At 39.0% G+C, this 23,001-nt stretch overlaps 1 protein-coding gene across 5 annotated transcripts in view; it reads right to left on the minus strand.

Moving 5' to 3' along the window:
* Positions 1-23,001, minus strand: part of LOC135116199 (potassium voltage-gated channel protein Shaw-like) — a 28,112-nt gene that overhangs the window by 3,767 nt on the left and 1,344 nt on the right. For 2 of the 5 annotated variants that reach the window (XM_064033536.1, XM_064033535.1), the window contains exons 2-5: positions 20,961-21,077; positions 13,985-14,119; positions 12,600-12,794; positions 8,813-9,692 (exon numbers count right to left, since the gene is read on the minus strand). In XM_064033536.1, the coding sequence (XP_063889606.1) occupies positions 8,813-9,692; positions 12,600-12,794; positions 13,985-14,119; positions 20,961-21,077 (1,327 nt within the window). Of the gene's footprint in view, positions 1-605; positions 1,815-3,332; positions 4,115-8,812; positions 9,693-12,599; positions 12,795-13,984; positions 14,120-20,960; positions 21,078-23,001 lie in introns of those variants that run through there. The other 3 variants (XR_010276204.1, XM_064033537.1, XM_064033534.1) reach the window with 3 other exon arrangements.

Below are 23,001 nucleotides of genomic sequence, written 5' to 3' on the forward strand. Positions count from 1 at the left end.
GACAGAAGAAAACTTGTCAAATTCTTCTTCACTCTAGTCTCGCAAAATGTCTACTTTTAATTATACAAGAAAATCCTAATTCTTAACTTTCTGCAATGATGACTAGGAAAATAAATGCCCTGAAATAATAGCCTTCTGCACTACGGGACGGGCGATAAGGTGAGCTGCGTCAGGGATACGGACTATTTATTACTCGTACTATTCCACTACCATAGTGCTATTTATTATGTATACTCGAGCGCCTCCACACGCGCAGCTGCGTCAGTGTCTCCAGACACCCGCCACCCATCCTACCTACACGTCAACAGTCGGATGGGCATCTTAACACTATCTGCTTAAAAATTAACGAATATAACTGAATAAAACTCTCTCTCTCTCTCTCTCTCTCTCTCTCTCTCTCTCTCTCTCTCTCTCTCTTCAAAGACTAACAGAGCACCATTTTCACTACTGCTACGCAGATCTGCTCCGACACAACTACAAAACTGGAAAATAATGACAGTCAGAAGCATGGGGATCTGCCGCCACATCGTGAAGAGCATCGCACAAGCCTCGAGGTCAACACGCGCATGGCGATAGTACACTGTCGGCAGTCACCAGTACACCAGGCCCAGGGTCAGTTAATAAAAAGTGCAGTACTCCTACTTAGTACAGCTCTTGCCACACAGACGACAGTACTAACCAACACTAGGAACAGTATTTTGTCTGACGAAGTAGCATTCTCACGGGAAGACACAATGTTCTACATACAGACGTCTTGACAGCTCTCATGCAAGGGAATGCCTTCACAGGGAGAGCAGTGTTCAGGGAAAGAATACAACACTTCAACCAGCATGTTACTCATATGAATCAACATTTCACAAGGGACCAACAAAATACTCAACAATTTTTTTTTTTTCTTTCAGAAACAGTTGAGCAGAGGGGAAACATGACGGCGCAAGATTCATATGAATATAGCACTAACACGGGAGCCAAGTTGAGTGTGGGGGAAAAAGTGATGAGGAGGAAACTGACCCACAAGAAGAACATAACCCTGACAACATGTGCTGTACTCTCACGATGACTACAGAGCCGAAGATGGGGGAGGAAACAGCACCGTCTGGCTGAGTGGTGTCAAAGGGAGCAAAATCACTCGTCTCAGGAAGATTTCCGAGACAACTCATAACAAGTTGACAAGACGAGTGGCTGAATGACTAGTAAGGGGTAAGGCTGTAGTGCATCCTGGAGTAGAGCAAATTTGAGCCTACAATTACTAAGTTTAGGGGGAGGGGGAAAATACAATATATCTAAGAACAGTGCCTCCACAGGGAGGGCAAAGTGATACTTCTTAGTTATTATGTACAGTATCTGGTAGAGTACAGTACTTATTTTGAAAAAAAAAATAAATAAAAAAAGGACAGCACATATACAGGACCTGTGGTAGTAGTTTGTTTTTAAATAGAATTCTTGGCAGGGTGGCAGGTTCACAGGTGGAGAGTTGTTCACTAAGGTTGGTCTTCCACGCTCTCTAGCGGGCCACCGCCGGGGACGCGGTCGGTGTCGCACACGAGCCGTGGAAGGTTCTCCACAAGGGAATCTTACATGAATCAACTCTAAAGTCTGAGAGGGGAGTGATATGGAAAGTCTTGTGGAGTCAACATTACAACACCGTATGCTACAAAACAACCATTTACTTTCCCTTGTGAAGCCCCGACGCATGCCAGTGTTTGGTCATGGTGGGTGGTGGACGTGGCACCTCTAGAACCCAGTTATTTTGTTTGAGGGCCTGTCACTACCTTTAGATGTACCATTAGTCGTGGAATTAGGGGCATCGTTGCCTGAAAAAAGTAATATTAGTGAATGTCAGTAAAAATGGGAGAAAACAGCTGCCTCACCTGTAGTCCACCAACAGGGAGGCAAGAGAGACAGATCCACTGGGACACACACAAACACACAGAGCAAAAGGACAGGAAAAAAAAAAAAAACATTTCCAGGGAGAAAATACCGAGATCTCTCTCTTGACCCTCAGCTTGGTGAGGCCACAGCGTGAGGCAGCTGAGAGATGTTGGTGAGTTGTCAAAGACACCCAAGAAGACAAGTGCAGGAAACAGTCCTATATGACAAGTGATCTTTCAAATATTTTCTTTGTGAAAGAAGCGAGTGGATAAGACTTGTGAGAGAGAGGCTCAAGAGGATCTGTCATACCTCATGCTCCCACTGACATTTACCACTTAGCATGAAGATGGCTTTTGGTTAAGTAATTCCTGACTCAGAGATAGAAAAAAAGTATGGCATATTAACAATAATCTCCAGATGATCCTGAAACTACCTTTTATCTATCATGGGAGCAGGAAGCATGCCAGTGGTAGTACAGTTAGCTTTAAAGATTGCAAGGGTTTTAGCAAAGACTGAGGCTGTTGCTATCAGTATCAAGGACTTATTTGATTCAACAGAAGTCAATGAGGACATAACTATGTAAAAAATAATAATAAGTCACAATCACTTTGCTGTCCTGATGAAAGTTTAAAAATGGTGACATTTCAAAGCTCTGTAGCTAGTGAAGCATATTAATAGTAAAGGTAGATATCATTGGTAGCACAAGAGGATGAGGATGGTGGATGTAAACCGATAGATGAACTGGTGATCTAGTCTGGCGGGATGCGGAATAGGAGTGGGAGGGGAGAGGAAGGAGAGGAAAATGGGGAGGACACTCTCTGAGAACTGGCTGATGTCTTAGTCACACACACACACACACACACACACACACACACACACACACACACACACACACACACACACACACACACACACAGTCTTCTAGAAAGTCAATTGTTTCACAGTCCCCAGGGACTGTATAAAAAATAAATTAATTAATAAAAAAAAAAAAAAAAACATGCAAACAAAAAATGTACATTACTGAAACATTAAACACGGATATTTTGTTTTGGCTACAGCTATCCAGCCAGCAGGAGACATTGTCGCTGATATCTCACAGTTCAGCAGGCACTATACTATGTGTACTGGAGACTGGTCGCAGAGACCGTAAGTGGGGAGCCACACAGACACGTTGATAAAACTATACTCCTTAGCGAGCCATGAAGCACTGAAGAGCAAAAGTCCACTTTAGACATTCTATACTGTATTAAGATAAGCGTATATTATTATGGAAGAGAAGAGGGCACATGCCCATTCAAATAATGCACAATTTTCTGCAATTATGCAGGAAGAAGCAAGAGAAAAAACATCAAATGAATATATATATATATATATATATATATATATATATATATATATATATATATATATATATATATATATATATATATATATATATATGAAATACCAGATTTAGGCAGTATGGTTTTGAGGCAGTAAAAAGCTATTGTATACATATAAAAGAGTAGACAAACAGACAGTCAGAAAAAAAAATAAACATTTCAAAAAAAAAAAAAGGTAACATGGTCAACAAGTGATATGGTAAATTTCATGACAAAGAAAATAACAAGACAGACAAAGGGCAGACTCATGAAGTCTAAGAGAGTGGCCCCAGGTTACTGAGGCACCAGAGACAGGGAAAGGAGAGGGTTGCTCTGAGACTGGTCAATACCACACGAGGTGACCACCAGCTGCAGGGACCGGGAGGTTTTGGAGGGTGACAGAACTTCTGAAAACTGGGTTTGAGATCAGGAATATTCCTGCCCCTTAGGGTTGGCGTGCACATCTTCTGCATATGCATAACTCCTGCCGGATGGGAAGCTCTCGCCAGCACTGGTGGGGCAGTGGGAGGACTGGGAGGCGCGAGAGGCCTGCTGGCTCCCACGCAAGGGGGACGACATAGACCCCCGCTGACTCTCCCGCCGACTGAGACCTTGAGACCCGTTGACAGAGGGAGCTTGTGGGCCACTTTTGGGGGTTATATTCCAACTGTAATTGTTGGGGATTGTGGAGGCAGGCACCGTGAGGGTGTTGTGGGAGTATGTGTTGGAGCGAGAAGTGGGGTCCAGCACGTAAGTATTGGAGAGGGAGCTTGTGGGGCTGCCCACTGTGGGGGTGGGTGGAGGAGGTGGGCAGTTCCCCCCGCTCATTTGCAGGAGGTGGTTCCTAAGACCCAACATGGGGATGGCCTCATCACCGTTGCCTACCAAACAAATGAAAATCGTAAGATCACTGAGCCTCACCTGCCCTAATGTTAATACCAGCTAGAACCTCACTTGAGCGGTTACTACACAGGTGTGTCACACAGACCTCACCTTTGTCAACACAAACCTTTTCCTCAGCTACAGATGTGACCTTCCCAACTTCTATCTTGTGACTACTGGTAACCTACAGAACAGCACCTTCATACAAATCAAATTCCTATTAGCCAGAAAAGACTACATCACATTAAAACTATAAAAAAAGAAAGCCTTATTGAGGGAAGCTCATTATCTTTCACAATGGATTATTTCAGTTCCAGATAATGAGGTTGAAACAGTTATAACTTGTTACTTTTCTTATTACACTGTCTGCCAAAGAAATGAGAAATAATGGCCTCCTTCTCAACCATTCAGGCAACTGTTGCTCCTACAGATCATCCACTCCTCATCCAACCAGAGAGCCAATCAGACACACGGCTGCTTCTCACCCTCAGACCCAATCACATTACCAACCAGTCGTTGCTTTCAGAACCATCCACCTTCTTTCTTGAAAACTTTTCTTATGTTACAACTTATACTTCCTTTGAACAAATTTTTAAAAAATTTGTTTCCTTTGTTTCTACAAAATTTGTCATGCTCTTCCTTATTCATTCTAGTATTTTCTTCAGCATTTCCTAGTTTATTAGCAGAATTGTTCTGAATCCTTCTCTGTCTTCTCTTACTTTCCTTTCTCTACTCATCTTGATTAATTAAATGATTTCTTACTCCTCTTTTTGCTTCTTACACTACATTTTCTGCACACAATTTTAGTGTATTACTCTTGTCCTTGTGTTACTCCTCTACTAATAATTCTTGTCTTATTTTCTTGTAGATCTATTCATATGTATACTACATATATTTTTTGTAATTCTTCTAAACCGTATATATAGCCTCACTTTTCCTTCAAATTTTAAGACAACTTTCATACAAAGCCACACCCACACGGTCCCCATACAAAACACACCTTCAAGCATTAATGAGAAGCTTTACTCCACATTCTGCTCTCATCTACTGCTCAGGAAAGCCACGCAAGGTAAGGAGAGAAAGGATTAATAGCTCTTTACTGCCTTTAAATGACATGAATGATTGATGAACAGAGCAAATACCTTATTTCTTCTCCTTTACAGGTGGCATGGATCCTCCTTACTCAAAGAGAAACTTTTTGTTAGTAGTGCATAGATACAACTCTCTTTTATTATTATTTGGATTAGTTTAGGTGGTGGTTTTTAATACTTTTACATGAAGTGTATTTATGTACATAGGTACTACTTTTTGAGGGGGGGGAGAAACAAGCTCACTACTGGCTACTGTTACTCTCAGCAAACACACAACTCACGTGGTCTGACAAGTAACATTCAGAGCACTGACTGCTGTCCTATGTGACTAACTTCCCCTCTCCTCCCACACTAACCCCAGGACACAAAGGCAGTCCGGCTCTTCACAGCCATTTCATCCATTCACTTCTAGTAACCTAAGCTAATTTCTTTAAAATTTTGTATCCACAGCACAATGGTAGAGCTACGTGGTCTAACTAAAAGAACCTCATCAAAGAAGAATAAGTCTTAACTGATTAGAAAGTGACATTACAGCATTATATGGAACCTTTCCATTAGCATAATTTTAGATCGGTGTTACACAAAAAAAGACATCAGATTATTAATACCTAATTTCTGACAAAGATCTGCACCTGTGCTTGCTGGCTGTCAACTACATGCCAACTAAATTTTTTGCTGAAATACATTTTTTTCCCTATCAAAGAAGGAGCACTACAGGCATGATATACAAGACTTTTAGATCACTAATGTATATGTGCTCCACCTGACAGTGCCAGAATTCTATGTCTTGCTGCACAAGGGAAGCTACTTGAATGCAAATCTTGATTCAAAAACACATATCCAAGTTGTGAAATGTATCAAAACTTATAGAGTGTAATAAATAATTGATTATACAAATGAGGTCAGCATGTATGATATACAGTAAATAGATAAATAAAAGCTTTTTTTTACTGAACATCATCTAGTATACTTGACTATTGTGCACATTAATATCTAATTAATGTTTGTTGAACATTTTGCAAAAAATTGCTACTGGAGGTGCTTCGTAATTAAAATGAATACATTAGGCATTTTCTTACAACACATGTATGCACACACGCATTTGCGTGCACACACACACACACACACACACACACACACACACACACACACACACACACACACACACACACACACACCATGTAAATACAAATATAAAAAATGCTCCTCCTAATAAGTGGCTATGTCAAGTCTAAATGATCCACTGATTGGACTGGTATGAAACCAATATAATCCAATCCTAAGTAAATGAGACACAATATGAAGAATGGGAAGGAGTAAATGACTTCCTATTCAATATTATGTAAAGTACAGCACAGCACAGCACATGTGCAGATGCCCAGTGACTTTGACAGGCTCCACTCAAGTCAACAAAGGTACATCAATTTTTTTTTTTTGGCATTAAGAGGGTACATCATATTGTTATTACTATTATTATCATTGTTAGCATCATCCTACTTGAGTTTAAAGACATTTTTAAAAATTTTCATTTATAGAGATAATTATTTGTTATGAATATTATGTATTGCTGTTGATGGAAAACTGTCGCAACTTGGTGCATATATATATATATATATATATATATATATATATATATATATATATATATATATATATATATATATATATATATATATATATATATAATGTTTTCTTGTGCAGAGTAATGGAGGTGGCAAGTGGGGTGTGTCACACTTAGAATGCCAGTTTGAGGGACTGAGAAGACACACTGAGTACTAGACTATCGCTGAAAATTGATCATGAGCAAGATATTCATGGGGAATCCATCATGTGGGACAAAATGCACGTAAATCCACGACACATAATGACTTATTCCTTGAGAGGTGGAGACTATTTCACACCAGTTCTGCTATAATCTTAAGGTCCATAAACAAAGGTCATTGAGGATGCTAAAACCTAATGATCTGACCTCTAGACAGCCAGTTCTATTTGAGAGTAGGAAGTGCAAGCTCATCATTCAAGGATTACTAGCACTCTACACACTATCAAATACAAATTCTACACTACTGCAAAAAAAATAACCAATTAATATGTAAGTAAACAAAATGAATAGATAAATACACATTAGTTACTACAGTGAGGTCAATGCCTGATATCCACAAACCAGAGACCAAAATAAGATTTGCCACATTTACGTGCCTCGTAGTAACTGTGGCTTGGTTATAAGTTTCATTTATTCATAGTATTTCATAGAGAACTTCCCACTTATAATTTCTTTTGCACTTCATGATTTAGAAACAAATTAATTTTTATTAACAAAGATTAAAGTTGGCTTGATGGCCTAATCTTTCAAAGAGCACAGGAATGCATTATTGGTTGGAATGGACTGATGGTATCCATTTAATGCTTGTGTCTTTAGAATAAATGCATCAAATGTCTTTCAATAATGTTACTGTGGTTTGTTAAAAAAAAAAAAAGATGAAGACACCTCATTCCACAAAACATGCTCAGCTCACTAAAGGAGAGGGACAACTCAACCTGAATCCTTCTCCTGAGCTATCCAAGGCACACACATACGCACACATACACACACACACACACACGTACACACACACACGCACACAACAGCGGTTATCAGGGCTCAAGGTATGACTTAAGACATACAAAATATTAACCATGTTATAATAATTAGAAATGTGATAATTTTGATGCTGAATTTAGCATAATTAATGTCCATCTAGTCTGGGTTAACATGCATAACACCTCAAAGGCACTTCAAGGGGAAACTAAGGTCTTAGGTGCAAGCACAATGTCTCCATGGCAGGATGGTTAGTGTGGTTAACTCAAATGAAATCACATGCTGCAAGCTAAGCAAGGCTGAGGCTGCGAGTGGGAGAAAGCAATGCAGGCAAGGCAGGGTGTGAGGCCTGGAGGAAGAGAGTGACAGGATAAGGAAAAGAAGATATGACAATGAACACAAAGGCTGAATTGTTGGGAAAGCAACATAAACAGGATGCATGGGTTAGTAGAGTGTTGCAAGCATTGTTGGTGTTGTGGTATCAAGCTTTCTCTTGTCTGTTGTATTTGCAGGTGTATAGTTATGCATTGTAGTGTCCCAGAAGTTAATGATGAAAGAGTGTAAAACTTACTGATGGAAGCTTTCATTTCTGTTGGAGGATGTTATGTTTTCTGCAAAAGGTATGTATTTGCTCTTTGGTTATACATATTAGTTTGAAGGGATGTTATTACTGATGCCACAGTACTTAATGTATTTAATACTGATAAAAAATGTTGGTACTGTAGTATTGTATGCAGTTGTACTTTGTATGACTTATAACATAATGTAACTAGTGTAAGATTAAGCTATTACAAGTTCTTTTTAAAGATCATTATTATGACCAATAAAATTTTGTAAAAAAAATTTGAAAGCTTACAAAGGTATTATTTCAAGCACAGTGTTGTAGATGTGTTAGTCTGTCCTGCAACAATATAAGATCGAAAGAGTTAAGGTGTGACAGAAAGAAGATAGATGGCTGTAATGATGGACATGAGTGTGAGATTGTGATGACCTGATGAAAATGTCAACTTGGGTTTGTATCAACTCACCCATCTTTGGTCCTGGTCCGCGGTTCATGGCATTGGGCCCTCCACCACGCTTGGGGGGCGGCGCCACTGGGCAGCGCACATGCTCCACAGGAAGGACTCGTCGCCGCTTCTTGGGCAGCTTGGCACGGGCTTGAGTGTGGCTGTAGTACATTGCGAAGTTGGACACGATGACAGGCACTGGGAGCGCAATTGTCAATACACCAGCCAGGGCACAAAGCGCACCCACAAACATGCCCACATAAGTCTTGGGAGCCATGTCGCCATAGCCCACAGTGGTCATGGTGACCAGTGCCCACCACAGGCCTAGAGGGATGCTGTTGAAGTCGTTGTGAGGGTTGGCTTGTATCCTCTCAGCATAATATACCAAGGAGGCAAAGATCACAATCCCCAGCACCAGGAAGAACACAAGTAAGGTTAACTCTTTTGCTGATGCTCGGAAAGTCTGTATCAAAATTTTGAGTCCTGAGGAGTGGCGTGTCAACTTGAATAATCTCATGATTCGAATGATACTAAAGAATTCCAAAATATCTGCATTCTCCAAATGTGAGGCAAATTTCTGGAGGAGAATATCCACATAGAAGCTCAGAGTAGCAATGAAGTCAATCATGTTCACTGATGCCTTAAGAAACATAAACTTATTGGGTGATGCAATTAACCTTATTAATATTTCGAAAGTAAACCAAGTGTTGCAGACACATTCTATGTAGAAGAATGCTTCATGAGCATTGGTAGCTTTCTTGTCAAGAGTCCAAACAGTTGTGTTTTCTGCTGTGTGCACAGTGATATTTTGTATCACTGGTACTCTCATGTCCGGGTGGGTCTTGAGGCAGAATGAAAGAATGGACACACAGATGAAGAACACGGAGATAACACCAATAACCTGAAGTACAAGTCACCATATTAGTTGTTTGCACTGAAGTCATTGTATATATATATATATATATATATATATATATATATATATATATATATATATATATATATATATATATATATATATATATATATATATATATATATATATATATATATATATATATATATATATATATATATATATATATATATATATATATATATATATCCACACACACACACACTAAGAGACAAGATTTAAATAAAATATATTCAGGCAAATGTGTGATAAATTATTGTGGATCTTAAAATTAAAGATGCCATAAAAAGGCTAATTAAAGAAAGACTTAAAAACTACAATGCTGTGAACATGAAGCCTTTAAAAGGCTAAACTATAATGTCAAACTAACCTTTATCAGATAATATATATATATATATATATATATATATATATATATATATATATATATATATATATATATATATATATATATATATATATATATATATATATATATATATATATATATATATATATATATAAACTGCTTAGAAATTTAAACAATAGAAAAGTAGTAATGACCTTGTTATCATACTTGTGTACATGCATACTACAAGAATGGCAAAGCATATGCGGTCCTTAGTGAATGAATAATATTTTCCATTACCTTCTATGTAATCAATTATGAGGTGACGCATACTTTTCTAGTAAATTTTATAAATCTGTAATTGTCAAATGAACCTTATTTAAACAATGGATGAATTACAGATAAGTAGTATTTATGTACATGACACAAATCCAGAGAATAAGTGAGAAAAAAAGAGCAAGTCAGTAAGAAGATACAGAAGAAATATAGTAGAATGTAGTGAAACAGAGTTGATGTAGACAGAATATGAATTATGCTATTATTAAAAAGATAAATAAATAAATAAATAAATAAAAAAAGCCAATGATGATTCATGTGTCCACCCAAGCCAATACTGCAACATTCCCTGTACTGAATAGTCAAACCTTTATGAATCTAATTATGAAGTTAAGATGATAACAATGAATAAAGTCTGGATTACATATTATTTACTTCTATGTGGAAATTAAGAATGTAACTTTTAAGTTATAAAGCAAGTGGTGAACTGATTCTGAAATAAATTTAAACTCAAGTTCCAAAAAATAATTGTGCCAATCCTCTCATATACTATATAGCCACCTTCCCTTATTTTAGGTATTCCTTTGCTTTTGTCCACAAGTGTCACCCCAGCCAGGTGCACACTGCAACAGGAAAGGGCAACCCACCATGGCAGCAGATGCAGTGCTGCTTGTTCTCTACTGCTATGTCTATATTATTGATATGTTCTGTTGTGCCAGATTTGTGTTTATTTTACCACCAGCACATTATTGGTGGTGCTGTGTGGGATACATAACACCCTGAAGAAGTGGTGGTTGCCCATTAGGAAAAGAAGGGACACTAAGACAAACACCACCAAGCCTGCCTTACTGCTCCCAGCCCACACTGGTCCTTGGCCACTACACTCAACACTATCTTGCCTTGCTCCTGGCCCTTACTTCTGTTACTGTTCAGCATACTTATAGCTTTCTACATTTTCATGAGTAGCCTTCCTGGCTGTAAGCACTTACAGTTTGATATAAGAAGCTAACCTCAATGCTGGAGGCACAGAAACACATACAACATAGGCAAAGATGGCCACAGACTGGACAGGGGTGGTTGCACAGCCATGGGACTAAGTTGTGTAGGACAGTGAAGAATGGGGGCTACTGATGGTGTTGTAGAAAAAGCATTTATAGTATCAGAAGCACAATACCAGGAACTGTAGTAAGCAGCAGTGGGCAGGAATAAGGTGGAAGCCAGTGTGGTAAATATGCTCTGGTATGCCTTCTTTGGATCCTACTTGTTTTGAAGCTAATGTCTCCATTTAGTGTTGTGACACAGCTAACATTACTCATTCCTCATCTGAGCAGAGATGTAACGTTAAATGGCTGAATGAACTACAGGCAAAGTCCCACCTTTTAGTTCTTGCCCTAGCAGGTGAAAAATATTTGAGTTACTCAATCTGGTCAGTGTTGCAGTTATGTTGTGTTCTTCCTTACTGTCTGACAATCTTATCAAGGACATGTTATATGATCCAGTCATCTTGTAGTTCTGTTCCAAATGGAACTTGCCTTGTTTCTTTGCTGCTATGAAAGACAACAGATGGAAAAAATAAATAAAATGTTTAATATACTGTACAGATATAGACCTCAGAGGTTAATAATCACAAAATGCTGAAGAAGATTATTACTGACCACTCTTTTCCCTTTCAGCATCATGCTTCCCTTTCACCACCAACTTCTGTTTTTGTTTCCCCTCCATCATATGAAAATTTCAGATCCACTTTAGCTTTATAATTTTTTTGTGCCCTGTTGATGAGGACTTTTTCTGTTGTCTTGGCAACCTGCTGCCTTGAGGGACTATTGCAGCTTTGTCAAGTGCAACCTTTGCAAAAGGAATTCCTTTGGTACAGTACAACCTTTTGCTGTTGCTTTGTATGACCTGCATGTCAAGCATATCTTTTCATATCCTGTGGCCTGTGTGTATTTATTGTGGGGACACTGAAAGTGATGGCTGAACAATGTGCATTGTCACTTTCCCTTGGTTTGATTTACCACCAATACAATATTCTGATAAAATCATTGAGTTCCCTGGAAAAAAAAGTACACATGATCATCACCAGTAAACTAATTTTCCTGAATGACCATGATGAAGAGGAGATCCATACTCAATGACAGCTTAACCTATCCTATGAATACATGGTTACTCACAAACCATGCACACCACATTTTCATATCCTGATTTTAGCAAGACAACACACAAAATGCCTAAAATGTCCAGCAGACAACACAGACTAGTGTGGGTGCAAGGCAAGGCAGCACACACACCTTGGCAGCCTGGGAGGAGTATGGTTCGTCGAACAGAGACCATAGCTTGGGTTTGGTCTTTTGCCACCATGACAAATTTCCAGAAAAATAGTCATCCTCAAAACCAAACTTCCTGGCAACCTCCTCCTCACTGGGCTTGTCTGTGTCCAGGTCGAGGCGGTCCAGCACAGCCAGTGTCTCCTGTGTGTCTCGATGCTGCAAGGTCATTGTAGGATTGAGGCAGGCAAACATCACCATGGGTATCCAAAGCTATGTTAAACAGTATATATCTGCAATCATGGGACATGGTCTAATAATGATAATGTTTAGAATAAAGTGGAAATAAACTGAGTCCTCTTATACATGTACCCACATAAAAAAAGGATTGGTTACATTCTTGAAACTCGCATGACTTAAAACAGTATTTATAATTAAAAAAAGTTTCAAGTTAACACATAATAAAAAATAAATTAAAAAGGTGTTAAATTTTATGATTAGAATTAGGAAGCAAGACGCTGCTTGTGTTTGAATTCAGCAACAGTAACTTGGCGAATCTAAAAATCATTAATGTCAACATTTCAGAATTCCTCCAAATATTGGCTCAGAGGTACATGAGATTTCAGAAAAAGGCTCAATCTATGAAATGAGGGAGAGACTTTTCTCTTTTAACACTTCCTCAACAAACTGGAGGAGGAAGGACTTGAGTCCACTCGTTCTTCCTGAAACTATAAAACCTGAAAACATTTTCTAAATTAAAATAATACAGTTTTTATCATATCAAGAGGTCCAATGAAACTGTATAAACTCAAGTATTGACAAAAGTATCCATTCCCAGTTAACTCTACGGAAATCAATTGAAAGTTTGGGATGTGGGCCAAAAAACAGGTGGTGGGTGCCACTGGAAAATGCCAGAAATACAGGTAAGCAGTAAATATTTAACACGTTTGTTTATATATATATATATATATATATATATATATATATATATATATATATATATATATATATATATATATATATATATATATATATATATATATATACACACACACCCACTCAGAGATGTACACAAAGAAAGCAAATAAACTTCTTTGTGTTTCCCTTGTTTCCTTGAAGACAGCTGACTCTGTACATGAGTGGTTATGAAAGAAGTCTAAGTTTCTGACTGCTTCAGCATCGCATGCTTAATAAAATGCCCTGGTGTAACTTCAGAGCATAATTAGTAAAGCACAACAAACAACAAAATGAGTGACTGAGTAATTAGAATCTTCCAATGCTTATAGTTTTTATCCAGTGAAATCATGAAGGGATACTAAAATACAATACCAACAATAAGTAATCTAAGAGTTGAGAGGGTAAAATAAAGAGAGCATGGAAAACACATGACTATGGTGCTTAGTGCTCACCGCTGTGTAGGTCATCCAGCAACACGGCTCCACCTGGTTGGAGTCAAGCCCCCAATACTCCAGCTCCTCTTCGAAGAGCGGGCCGCACACATCGGTGGGATAATGTAGCTTGCCCGTGCGGTAGTAGTTCAACACCTGTGGACAGACAAGTGTTAGCAGGTGTAATGGTAACCATTATAAATATGTAAATATTTAGGAAATTCCAGTATGCATAGATAGAAAATTCAGTACATCTATGAATTCCAATAATGTCAGGTTCCAATAATGCCAGAGGTCACCACCTCTGGCCTTGCAGTATCATGTTTTATCAATTGGCTGGAGTTTGTCACAATGTTAACAGCTACTGCAGTATTCCTTAAAGTGTACTGGTTGCAGGATTGGCATTAAAAAATAAATGAATATATATATATATATATATATATATATATATATATATATATATATATATATATATATATATATATATATATATATATATATATATATATATATATATATATATATATATATATATATATATATATATATATATATATATATATATATAAACTTGTTAAGTTTTTACAGTAAGGTGTACGAGGCAGTAGATAATGGTGATAGTTATGATATCTTATATCTGGACTTTAGTATAGCATTTGACAAGGTACCCCATTAAAGGCTCCTGAGAAAGGTTAGGGCACACGGGATAGATGGGAAGGTGATAGGCTGGATAGGGTCATGGCTTGGTAACAGGCGACAGAGAGTGGTAATAAACGGCTCGAAATCCGAGTGGGGTCATGTAATTAGTGGGGTGCCACAGGGATCAGTATTAGAGCCATTGTTATTTCTAATATATATCAATGACTTGGATAGTGGAATTAGTAGTGATGTTAGTAAATTTGCGGATGACACAAAGATAGGTAGATTAATTAGGTCAGAATCGGATGCCATCGCCTTGTAGGCAGACTTAGATAGAATGAATGAATGGATAGATAGATGGCAAATGCAATTTAATATCAATAAATGCAAAGTGCTTAGTGCAGGTAGAGGAAACCCACACAATAGGTACACATTAAACAACCAAACTCTGGTAGGTACAGGGTACGAGAAAGATTTAGGAGTTATAGTTAGCTCTGAACTCTGTCTAGGGAAACAATGCATAGAAGCCAGAAACAAGGCAAAAGGGTACTAGGATTAATTTTTAGGAGTGTTAAAAGTAGAAGGCCAGAAGTAATACAGTCGTACCTCAGTACTCGACCGCCTCTATACTCGACCAAATCGGTGCTCGACCAAAAAATTCGAGTAGAAAATGCATCGGACCTCGAACAGATTTTCGGTACTCGACTAGCCGAGTCGACCCGAACGCGCTCCTCGGCCCTTCTCGGCCCTTTTCGGCCAGCGGGTAAGCGTCAGTTCGACTCAGACCGCCAGCGGAGTAAGACGTACGCAGTTTGTTCAAGTATTTCTTCCCCAGACTTTCCATTATTTCTTATGGGAAAATTGGTTTCGGTGTTCGAACAAATCGGTGCTCGACCACCACCTCAGAACGGATTATGGTCGAGTACCGAGGTACGTCTGTATTAAGGTTATACTTGGCGCTGGTCAGAACTCATCTAGACTACACTGTGCAGTTCTGGTCCCCACATTACAGGAAAGATATAGGTCTATTAGAATCAGTACAGAGGAGAATGACTAAAAGGATACAGGGGATGAGGAGTATTCCTTACGAGGCGAGGTTGAAGCTGTTAAATTTACATTCTCTAGAGAGACGTAGGTTAAGAGGGGACCTGATAGAAGTCTTTAAGTGGTATAAGGGTTATAACAAGGGAGATGTAAGCAAAATTCTTAGGATCAGCAACCAGGGTAGAACAAGAAATAACGGGTTCAAGCTTGAAAAATTTAGGTTTAGGAAGGAGATAGGAAAAAATTAGTTCTCAAATAGAGTGGTAGATGAGTGGAACGGACTCAGTAATCATGTAGTTAGTGCTAGGACACTAGAGAGCTTCAAGAGAAGATTAGACAAGTTTATGGATGGGGATAACAGATGGAAATAGGTAGGTGTGTTTCATGCAGGGACTGCCACGTGTAAGCCTGGTCACTTCTTGCAGCTTCCCTTATTTCTGATGTTCTTATGTTCTTATATATATATATATATATATATATATATATATATATATATATATATATATATATATATATATATATATATATATATATATATATATATATATTACTTATCAAAATTCATTTCTATGTTATACTGATAATTAAGGTCTATATATGTACATATACATAAAAAAATGTAAAAGCAGTTAAGTCTGACCTGTTCATTTCCTGTAAAGCACAAGTTAACACAGGTTTTATCTGACCAGACTAACCTATATCAGCATGACCTAAATAAGTGCATTTTTCTTCATTATAAGAGTGTCAAAATCTTTCAAGATCTAACTCCTCTTATAACAGGGAGGAAACAGTAGGCACCTGCCAAAATGATAATTACTCCCAGTGAAGAATAAAGCACTGGATCAGGGGGAGCTGTGAACTTATCATTAAACCCTGCTGTGACCTCACTGAACATTTGTTTCCCTTTGTGTTTCACAACACAAGGGGATAGTCACAGCCTGCCCTCTAAAGACAACTCTCTTCCTTCACACAAAACTACAAGCACTTAATTACACACACCCTTCACTCAAAAATTTAAAATTATCGTGGTGACTCCTACACCAGCCTCAGAGTCCCCATCTGGGGAGGGAACTACAAATGTCCCCAGGTCAGACTGCTCTTCTGATAACAACCCTAAGTGTCTTGACACTGCCCCCTCAACTTTTTCTGCATTAACTTCGCATTAACTTTGTGTTAATGCAATTAACTTCGCAGTCTTAGATTTAATTTTCAATCTGTAGAACACCACCTCTCCTCTTCTAAACCTCATCTTCTTTTCCTCACTAAAACACAGGTGTCTGTGGCAACTGACAGTAGCCCCTTTTCTGTTCCCCCCTCCTTTCTCTATTCTAATTTTCAATCGAAAGCTGGATGTTGCGTTTATGTGTGCAATAACTTGACCTGCTCTCATGCTCACGCTCTTGAATCTTCCGAGTTTTCCACCATCTGGCTATGACTACAGAATCACTCTCAAACTAAATTTATCTATGCTATATACCTCTCACCTAACTCCTCTGACTATAAGAAATTCTTTGACTACTTAACTTCCAAAGTGGAGCACATTCTGACTCTTTTTCCCTATTGCGAATATCTCCATTTTTGGAGACTTCAATGTGCACCAACAGCTTTGGCTTTTCTCTCCCTTCACTGACCATCTTGGTGAACTAGCTTTCAACTTTGCTATCCTCCATGACCTAGAGCAATTGGTGCAACACCCTACTCATATTCCTGACCGTCTTGGAGATACACCCAACATTCTTGACCTTTTCCTAACCTCTAATCCTTCTGCTTTTGCTGTCACCTCTTCTCTGTTGGGCTCCTCTGATCACAATCTCATATCTGTACCTTGTCCTATTACTCCAATCTCTTCTCAGGATCTCCCTAAGCGGAGGTGCCTCTGGTGTTTTGCCTTTGCTAATTGGGAGGAACCTGAGGAGGTATTTTGCTGATTTTCCTTGGAATGACTACTGCTTCCATGTCAGAGACCCGTCTCTATGTGCCAAGTGAATAACAGCGGTGATAGTGTCTGGCATGGAGACGTACATTCCTCACTCTTTTTCCCGACCTAAAGCTTCCAAACTTTGGTTTAACACAGCCTGTTCTTGTGCTATACATAATAAAGAGGTGGCCCACAAAAGCTACTTAAGCCTTCCATCATCAGAATCTCATGCAAATTATATTTCTGCATGGAACTATGGGAAGTCTGTTCTCCAACTAGCCAAAAACTTCTTCAATAATAAAAAGTGTCAAAATCTTTCAAGATCTAACTCTCCTCGTGACTTCTGGCATTTAGCCAAAAATATCTCCAGTGACTTTGCTCCTTTTTCTTTCCCTCCTTTATTTCAACCAGATGGCACCACTGTTACCACATCTATCTCTAAAGCTGAACTCTTCGCTCAAACCTTTGCTAAAAACTCTAGCTTGGATGATTCAGGGCTTGTTCCTCCCTCTTCTCCAACCTCTGACTACTTCAAGCTACCTATTAAAATTTTTCACAATGATGTTCTCCTATCCAATCCTATGCTGATGATACCACCCTGCACTTTTCCATGCCTTTTCATAGATGTCCAACACTTCAGGAAGTAAACATTTCATGCAGGGAAGCCACAGAACACATGACTTCTGATCTTTTTAAAATTTCTGATTGGGGCAGAGCAAACCTGATATTGTTCAATGCCTCAAGAACTCAACTCCTCCATCTATCAACGCAACACAACCTTCCAGACAACTATCCCCTCTTCTTCAATGACACTCAACTGTCCCCCTCTTCTACAATGAACATCCTCAGTCTGTCCTTTACTTATAGTTTGAACTGGAAACTTCACATCTCATCTCTTGCTAAAACAACTTCTATGAAGTTAGGTGTTCTGAGACGTCTCCGACAGTTTTTCTCACCCCCTAGCTGCTAACTCTCTACAAGGGCCTTATCCATCCATGTATGGAGTATGCTTCACATGTCTTGGGGGGTTCCACTGATACTGCTCTCTAGACAGGGTGGAATCGAAAGCTTTTAGTCTCATGAACTCCTCTCCTGTAATTGACTGTCTTCAGCCTCTCTCTCTCTCTCTCTCTCTCTCTCTCTCTCTCTCTCTCTCTCTCTCTCTCTCTCTCTCATCGCCGCAATGTTGCATCTCTAGCTATCTTCTACCACTATTTTCATGCTAACTGCTCTTCTGATCTTGCTAACTGCATGGCTCCCCTCCTCCTGTAGTCTTGCTGCACAAGACCTTCTTCTTTCTCTCACCCTTATTCTGTCCACCTTTCTAGTATTCAAGTATTCTCAATCATTCATTTTCTCTTCATTTTCTCTGGTAAACTCTGGAACTCCCTGCCTGCTTCTGTATTTCTGCCTTCCTGTGACTTGAATTGCTTCAAGAGGGAGGTTTCAAGACACTTATCCTTCAATTTTTGACTACCGCTTTGGACCCTTTTCTGGGACTGGCATCTCAGTGGGCTTTCTTATTTTATTAAATTTTTGTTGCCCTTGGCCAGTGTCTCTTCTATATATATATATAAAAAAAAAAAAAAAAATCTGGTACGTAGTCAATGCATCTCCAACAACTTTGTTCCTTCATCTTTCCTTCCTTTATTTCAACCAGATGGCACCACTGCCATATCATCTATTTCTAAAGCTGAACTCTACACTCAATCTTTGCTAAAAACTCTACCTTGGAAAATTCAGGGCTTGTTCCACCCTCTCCTCCAACCTCTGACTACTTCATGCTAATCATTAAAATCCTTCACAATGATGTTTTCCATGCCCTCGCTGGCCTTAACCCTTAGAAAGTTTACGAACCTGATGGGATCCCTCTCATTGTCCTCCAAAACTGTGCCTCTGTGCTTGCACCTTGCCTAGTCAAACTCTTCCAACTCTGTCGACATCTACCTTTTCTTCTAAAGTTTTGAATCTATCCTCAACAGGAAGATTCTTAAACATCTCTCACTTCACAACCTTCTATCTGATTGGCAGTACGGGTTATGACAAGGCCACTCCATTGTTGATCTGGATTCCTTACTAAGTCTTGGCCATCCTCTTTAAGGGGTTTTGGTGAAACTTTTGTTGTTGGTGTTGGCATATCAAAAGGTTTTAATAAAGTCTGGCACAAAGCTTTGATTTCATAACTACCCTTCCTATGGCTTCTATCCTTCTCTCTGTAACTTCATCTCAAGATTCCTTTCTGACCGTTCTATTGCTGCTGTGGCATACGGTCATTGTTCTTCTTCTAAATCTATTAACAGTGGTGTTCCTCAAGGTTCTGTCCTGTCACCCACTCTCTTCCTATTATTCATTAATGACCTTCTAAACCAAACTTCTTAGGGAGGTTTCAACACACTTATCCTGTAATTTTTGACGACCGGTATCTCAATGGACCTTTTTTTAATTATATTTTTGTTGCTCTTGGCTAGTGCCCCTCCTAATATGAAAAAAAAAAATCAAATCTTTTGTTTTGTCTTGGTTACTTGTTAATCGCTTATTTGAACTGATTTACATATAAATATGAATAAAGAAAAATGTAAATAAAATAACAAAAAAAGCCCTTTTTTTTTTACCAGGTTTTTTTTCCAACCCTGATTGGTTGTCATGTCTTCTGCAGTTTGGGTAAGCGGTATTTGTATTCGTATTATACACTATGAATATGCTATGAATATGACCATATGAGCAGTGCTTTTGTTATTCATATGTACTGATTATATTTTGTAATTAACGTACTTTACAGTGCTATATATGTTTTCTGTGCATAGTGAATATCATTCCTGTGATAATTTGTGTTATGTATTACTTTTATATTTCCTGTGATAATTTGCGGTATATATTAACTGTACTGATTAACCATTGTACAATGATTTACTGTGAAATGCCTAGTTAATGTTGGATGTGTACTTATGATCCTGATTGTTCGCAGGCCTCTTTTTGTGTACTTATTCCGGGTCTATTTGCGCTGACCGCACCGAAAAAAAAAAAGCACCACCGCTGCACCATCCGATGTTTCCGTTCTCGACCACCTCACAGGTACAAGTGCTAAGAGTTTTTACATTAACAGAGTAGTGCGCAGTAAGGTACGAATGTTTGTGTTTAGGCTTCTTATCGTGTTACTTCTTTCCCTTACACGAAGGAGAAAGATAGACTGTGACAACTCATCTCTTTTTCCACTTCCTCCTTACCAATTCATTCAATTACCCAGCAACGTGTTTCACTTACACACGCACACCCTTAAAAAGTAACCTACTTATGATAGTTCAACTCTCTCTCTCTCTCTCTCTCTCTCTCTCTCTCTCTCTCTCTCTCTCTCTCTCTCTCTCTCTCTCTCTCTCTCTCTCTCTCTCTCTCTCTCACCTGCGCGAACACGCCAGGGTGCCTGTCAAAGAAGTACTCATTCAGGATCGGGTCATAGTTAGCGAGAGCCTCCGTCAGGCGGGAAAGGCGCGTCGCTGGGATCTTCTTCAGAGTCGCCTGTGGAATTATTATTATTGTTATTATCATTATTATTATTATTATTATTATTATTATTATTATTATTATTATTATTATTATTAAAATCAATATTACTATCACTACTTATAAGATTATTTCTTTTTCAACAACAACAGCAACTACAACAACAACTAATACTAATGATGTTATCGATACTGTTGTTATGATGAACTCCACACACACACACACACACACACACACACACACACACACACACACACACACACACACACACACACACACACACACACATGAGGTACTCATAAGAGGAAGAACAAGGGAAAAAGGAGGATTCAACTTTAATGGCAGCGTGACGTAATGCAAAGGAGGCGCCACCAGAGATGAAGGCGCAATGAACGCATATCCTGATCTTAATGGGTACAACATCTCTGAGGGGAAAAATGGATAAATGTAAAATGCAACGCAAAGTAGCCATGAAAGAGGGATTTTTTTTTTTATATAGGAGGGCACCGGCCAAGGCCAACAAAACTGCAATAAAAAAAAAAAAGGCCCACTGAGGTACCGGTCTCCGAACAGAGTCGAAAGCGGTAGTCAATAATTACAGGATAAGCGTCTTGAAACCTCCCTCTTGAAAGAGTTTAAGTCATAGGAAGGTGGAAATACAGAAGATGGCTCAAAGTTCCATGAATGATAGAGAATACTGGTTAACTCTTGCATTAGAGAGGAGGACAGAGTAGGGAGGAGAGAAAGAAGAGTCTTGTGCAGCGAGGCCGCGAGAGGAGGGGAGGCATGCAGTTAGCAAGATCAGAAGAGCAGTTGGCATGAAAATAGCGGTAGAAGACAGCAAGAGATGCAACGTCGCGGCGATGAAAAAGAGGCTGAAGACAGTTAGTTAGAGGAGAGGAGTTGATGAGACGAAATGCTTTTGATTCCATCGTCTAAAACAGCGTTATGAGTGGAACCCCCCATCCTCCATACATGTGAAGCATATTCCATACATGGATGGATAGGGCCCCTGTACAGAGTTAGCAGCTGGGGGGATGAGAAAAACTGGCGGAGACGACTCAGAACGTCTAACTTCATAGAAGCTGTTTTAGCTAGAGATGAAATGTAAGGTTTCCAGTTCAGATTATAAGTAAAGAATAGACCGAGGATGTTCGGTGTAGAAGAATGGGGACAATTGAGTGCTACTGAAGAAGAGGGGATAGTTGTCTGGAAGGTTGTGTCGAACTGATAGATGATGGAATTGAGTTTTTGAGGCATTGAACAATACCAAGTTTGCTCTGTCCCAATCAAATTTTAGAGATAAGAAGTCAAGCGTTCTGCTGCTTCCCTGCATGAACTGTTTACTTCCTGAAGGGTTGGAAGTCGATGAAAAGACAAGGAAAAGTGCAGGGTGGTATCATCAGCGCAGGAATGGATAGGAAAAGAAGTCTGATTTAGATCATTAATGAATAATAGGAAGAGAGTGGGTGGCAAGACAGAACCCTGAGGAACACCACTGCTAATAGATTTAGGAAAACAGTGACCGTCTACCACAGCAGCAATAGAACGGTCAGGAAGGAAACTAGAGATGAAGTTACAGAGAGAAGGACAGAAGCTGTAGGAGGGTAGTTTTGAAATCAAAGCTATGTGCCAGACTCTATCAAAAGCTTTTGATATGTCCAAGGCAACAGCAAAAGTTTCACTAAAATCTCTAAAAGAGGATGACCAAGAATCAGCAAGCAAATCCAGAAGATCACCAGTAGAGCGGCCTTGACGGAACCCATACTGGCGACCAGATAGAAGGTTGTGAAGTGATAGATGTTTAAGAATCTTCTTGTTGAGGATAGTCTCAAAAACTTTAGCTAGGCAGGGAATTAAAGCAACAGGACGGTAGTTTGAGGGATTAGAACAGTCGCCCTTTTTAGAAACAGGCTGAATGTAGGCAAACTTCCAGCAA

Source organism: Scylla paramamosain, chromosome 30 (assembly GCF_035594125.1).
Source record: "Scylla paramamosain isolate STU-SP2022 chromosome 30, ASM3559412v1, whole genome shotgun sequence".
In the NCBI taxonomy this organism is placed as follows: Eukaryota; Metazoa; Arthropoda; class Malacostraca; order Decapoda; family Portunidae; genus Scylla; species Scylla paramamosain.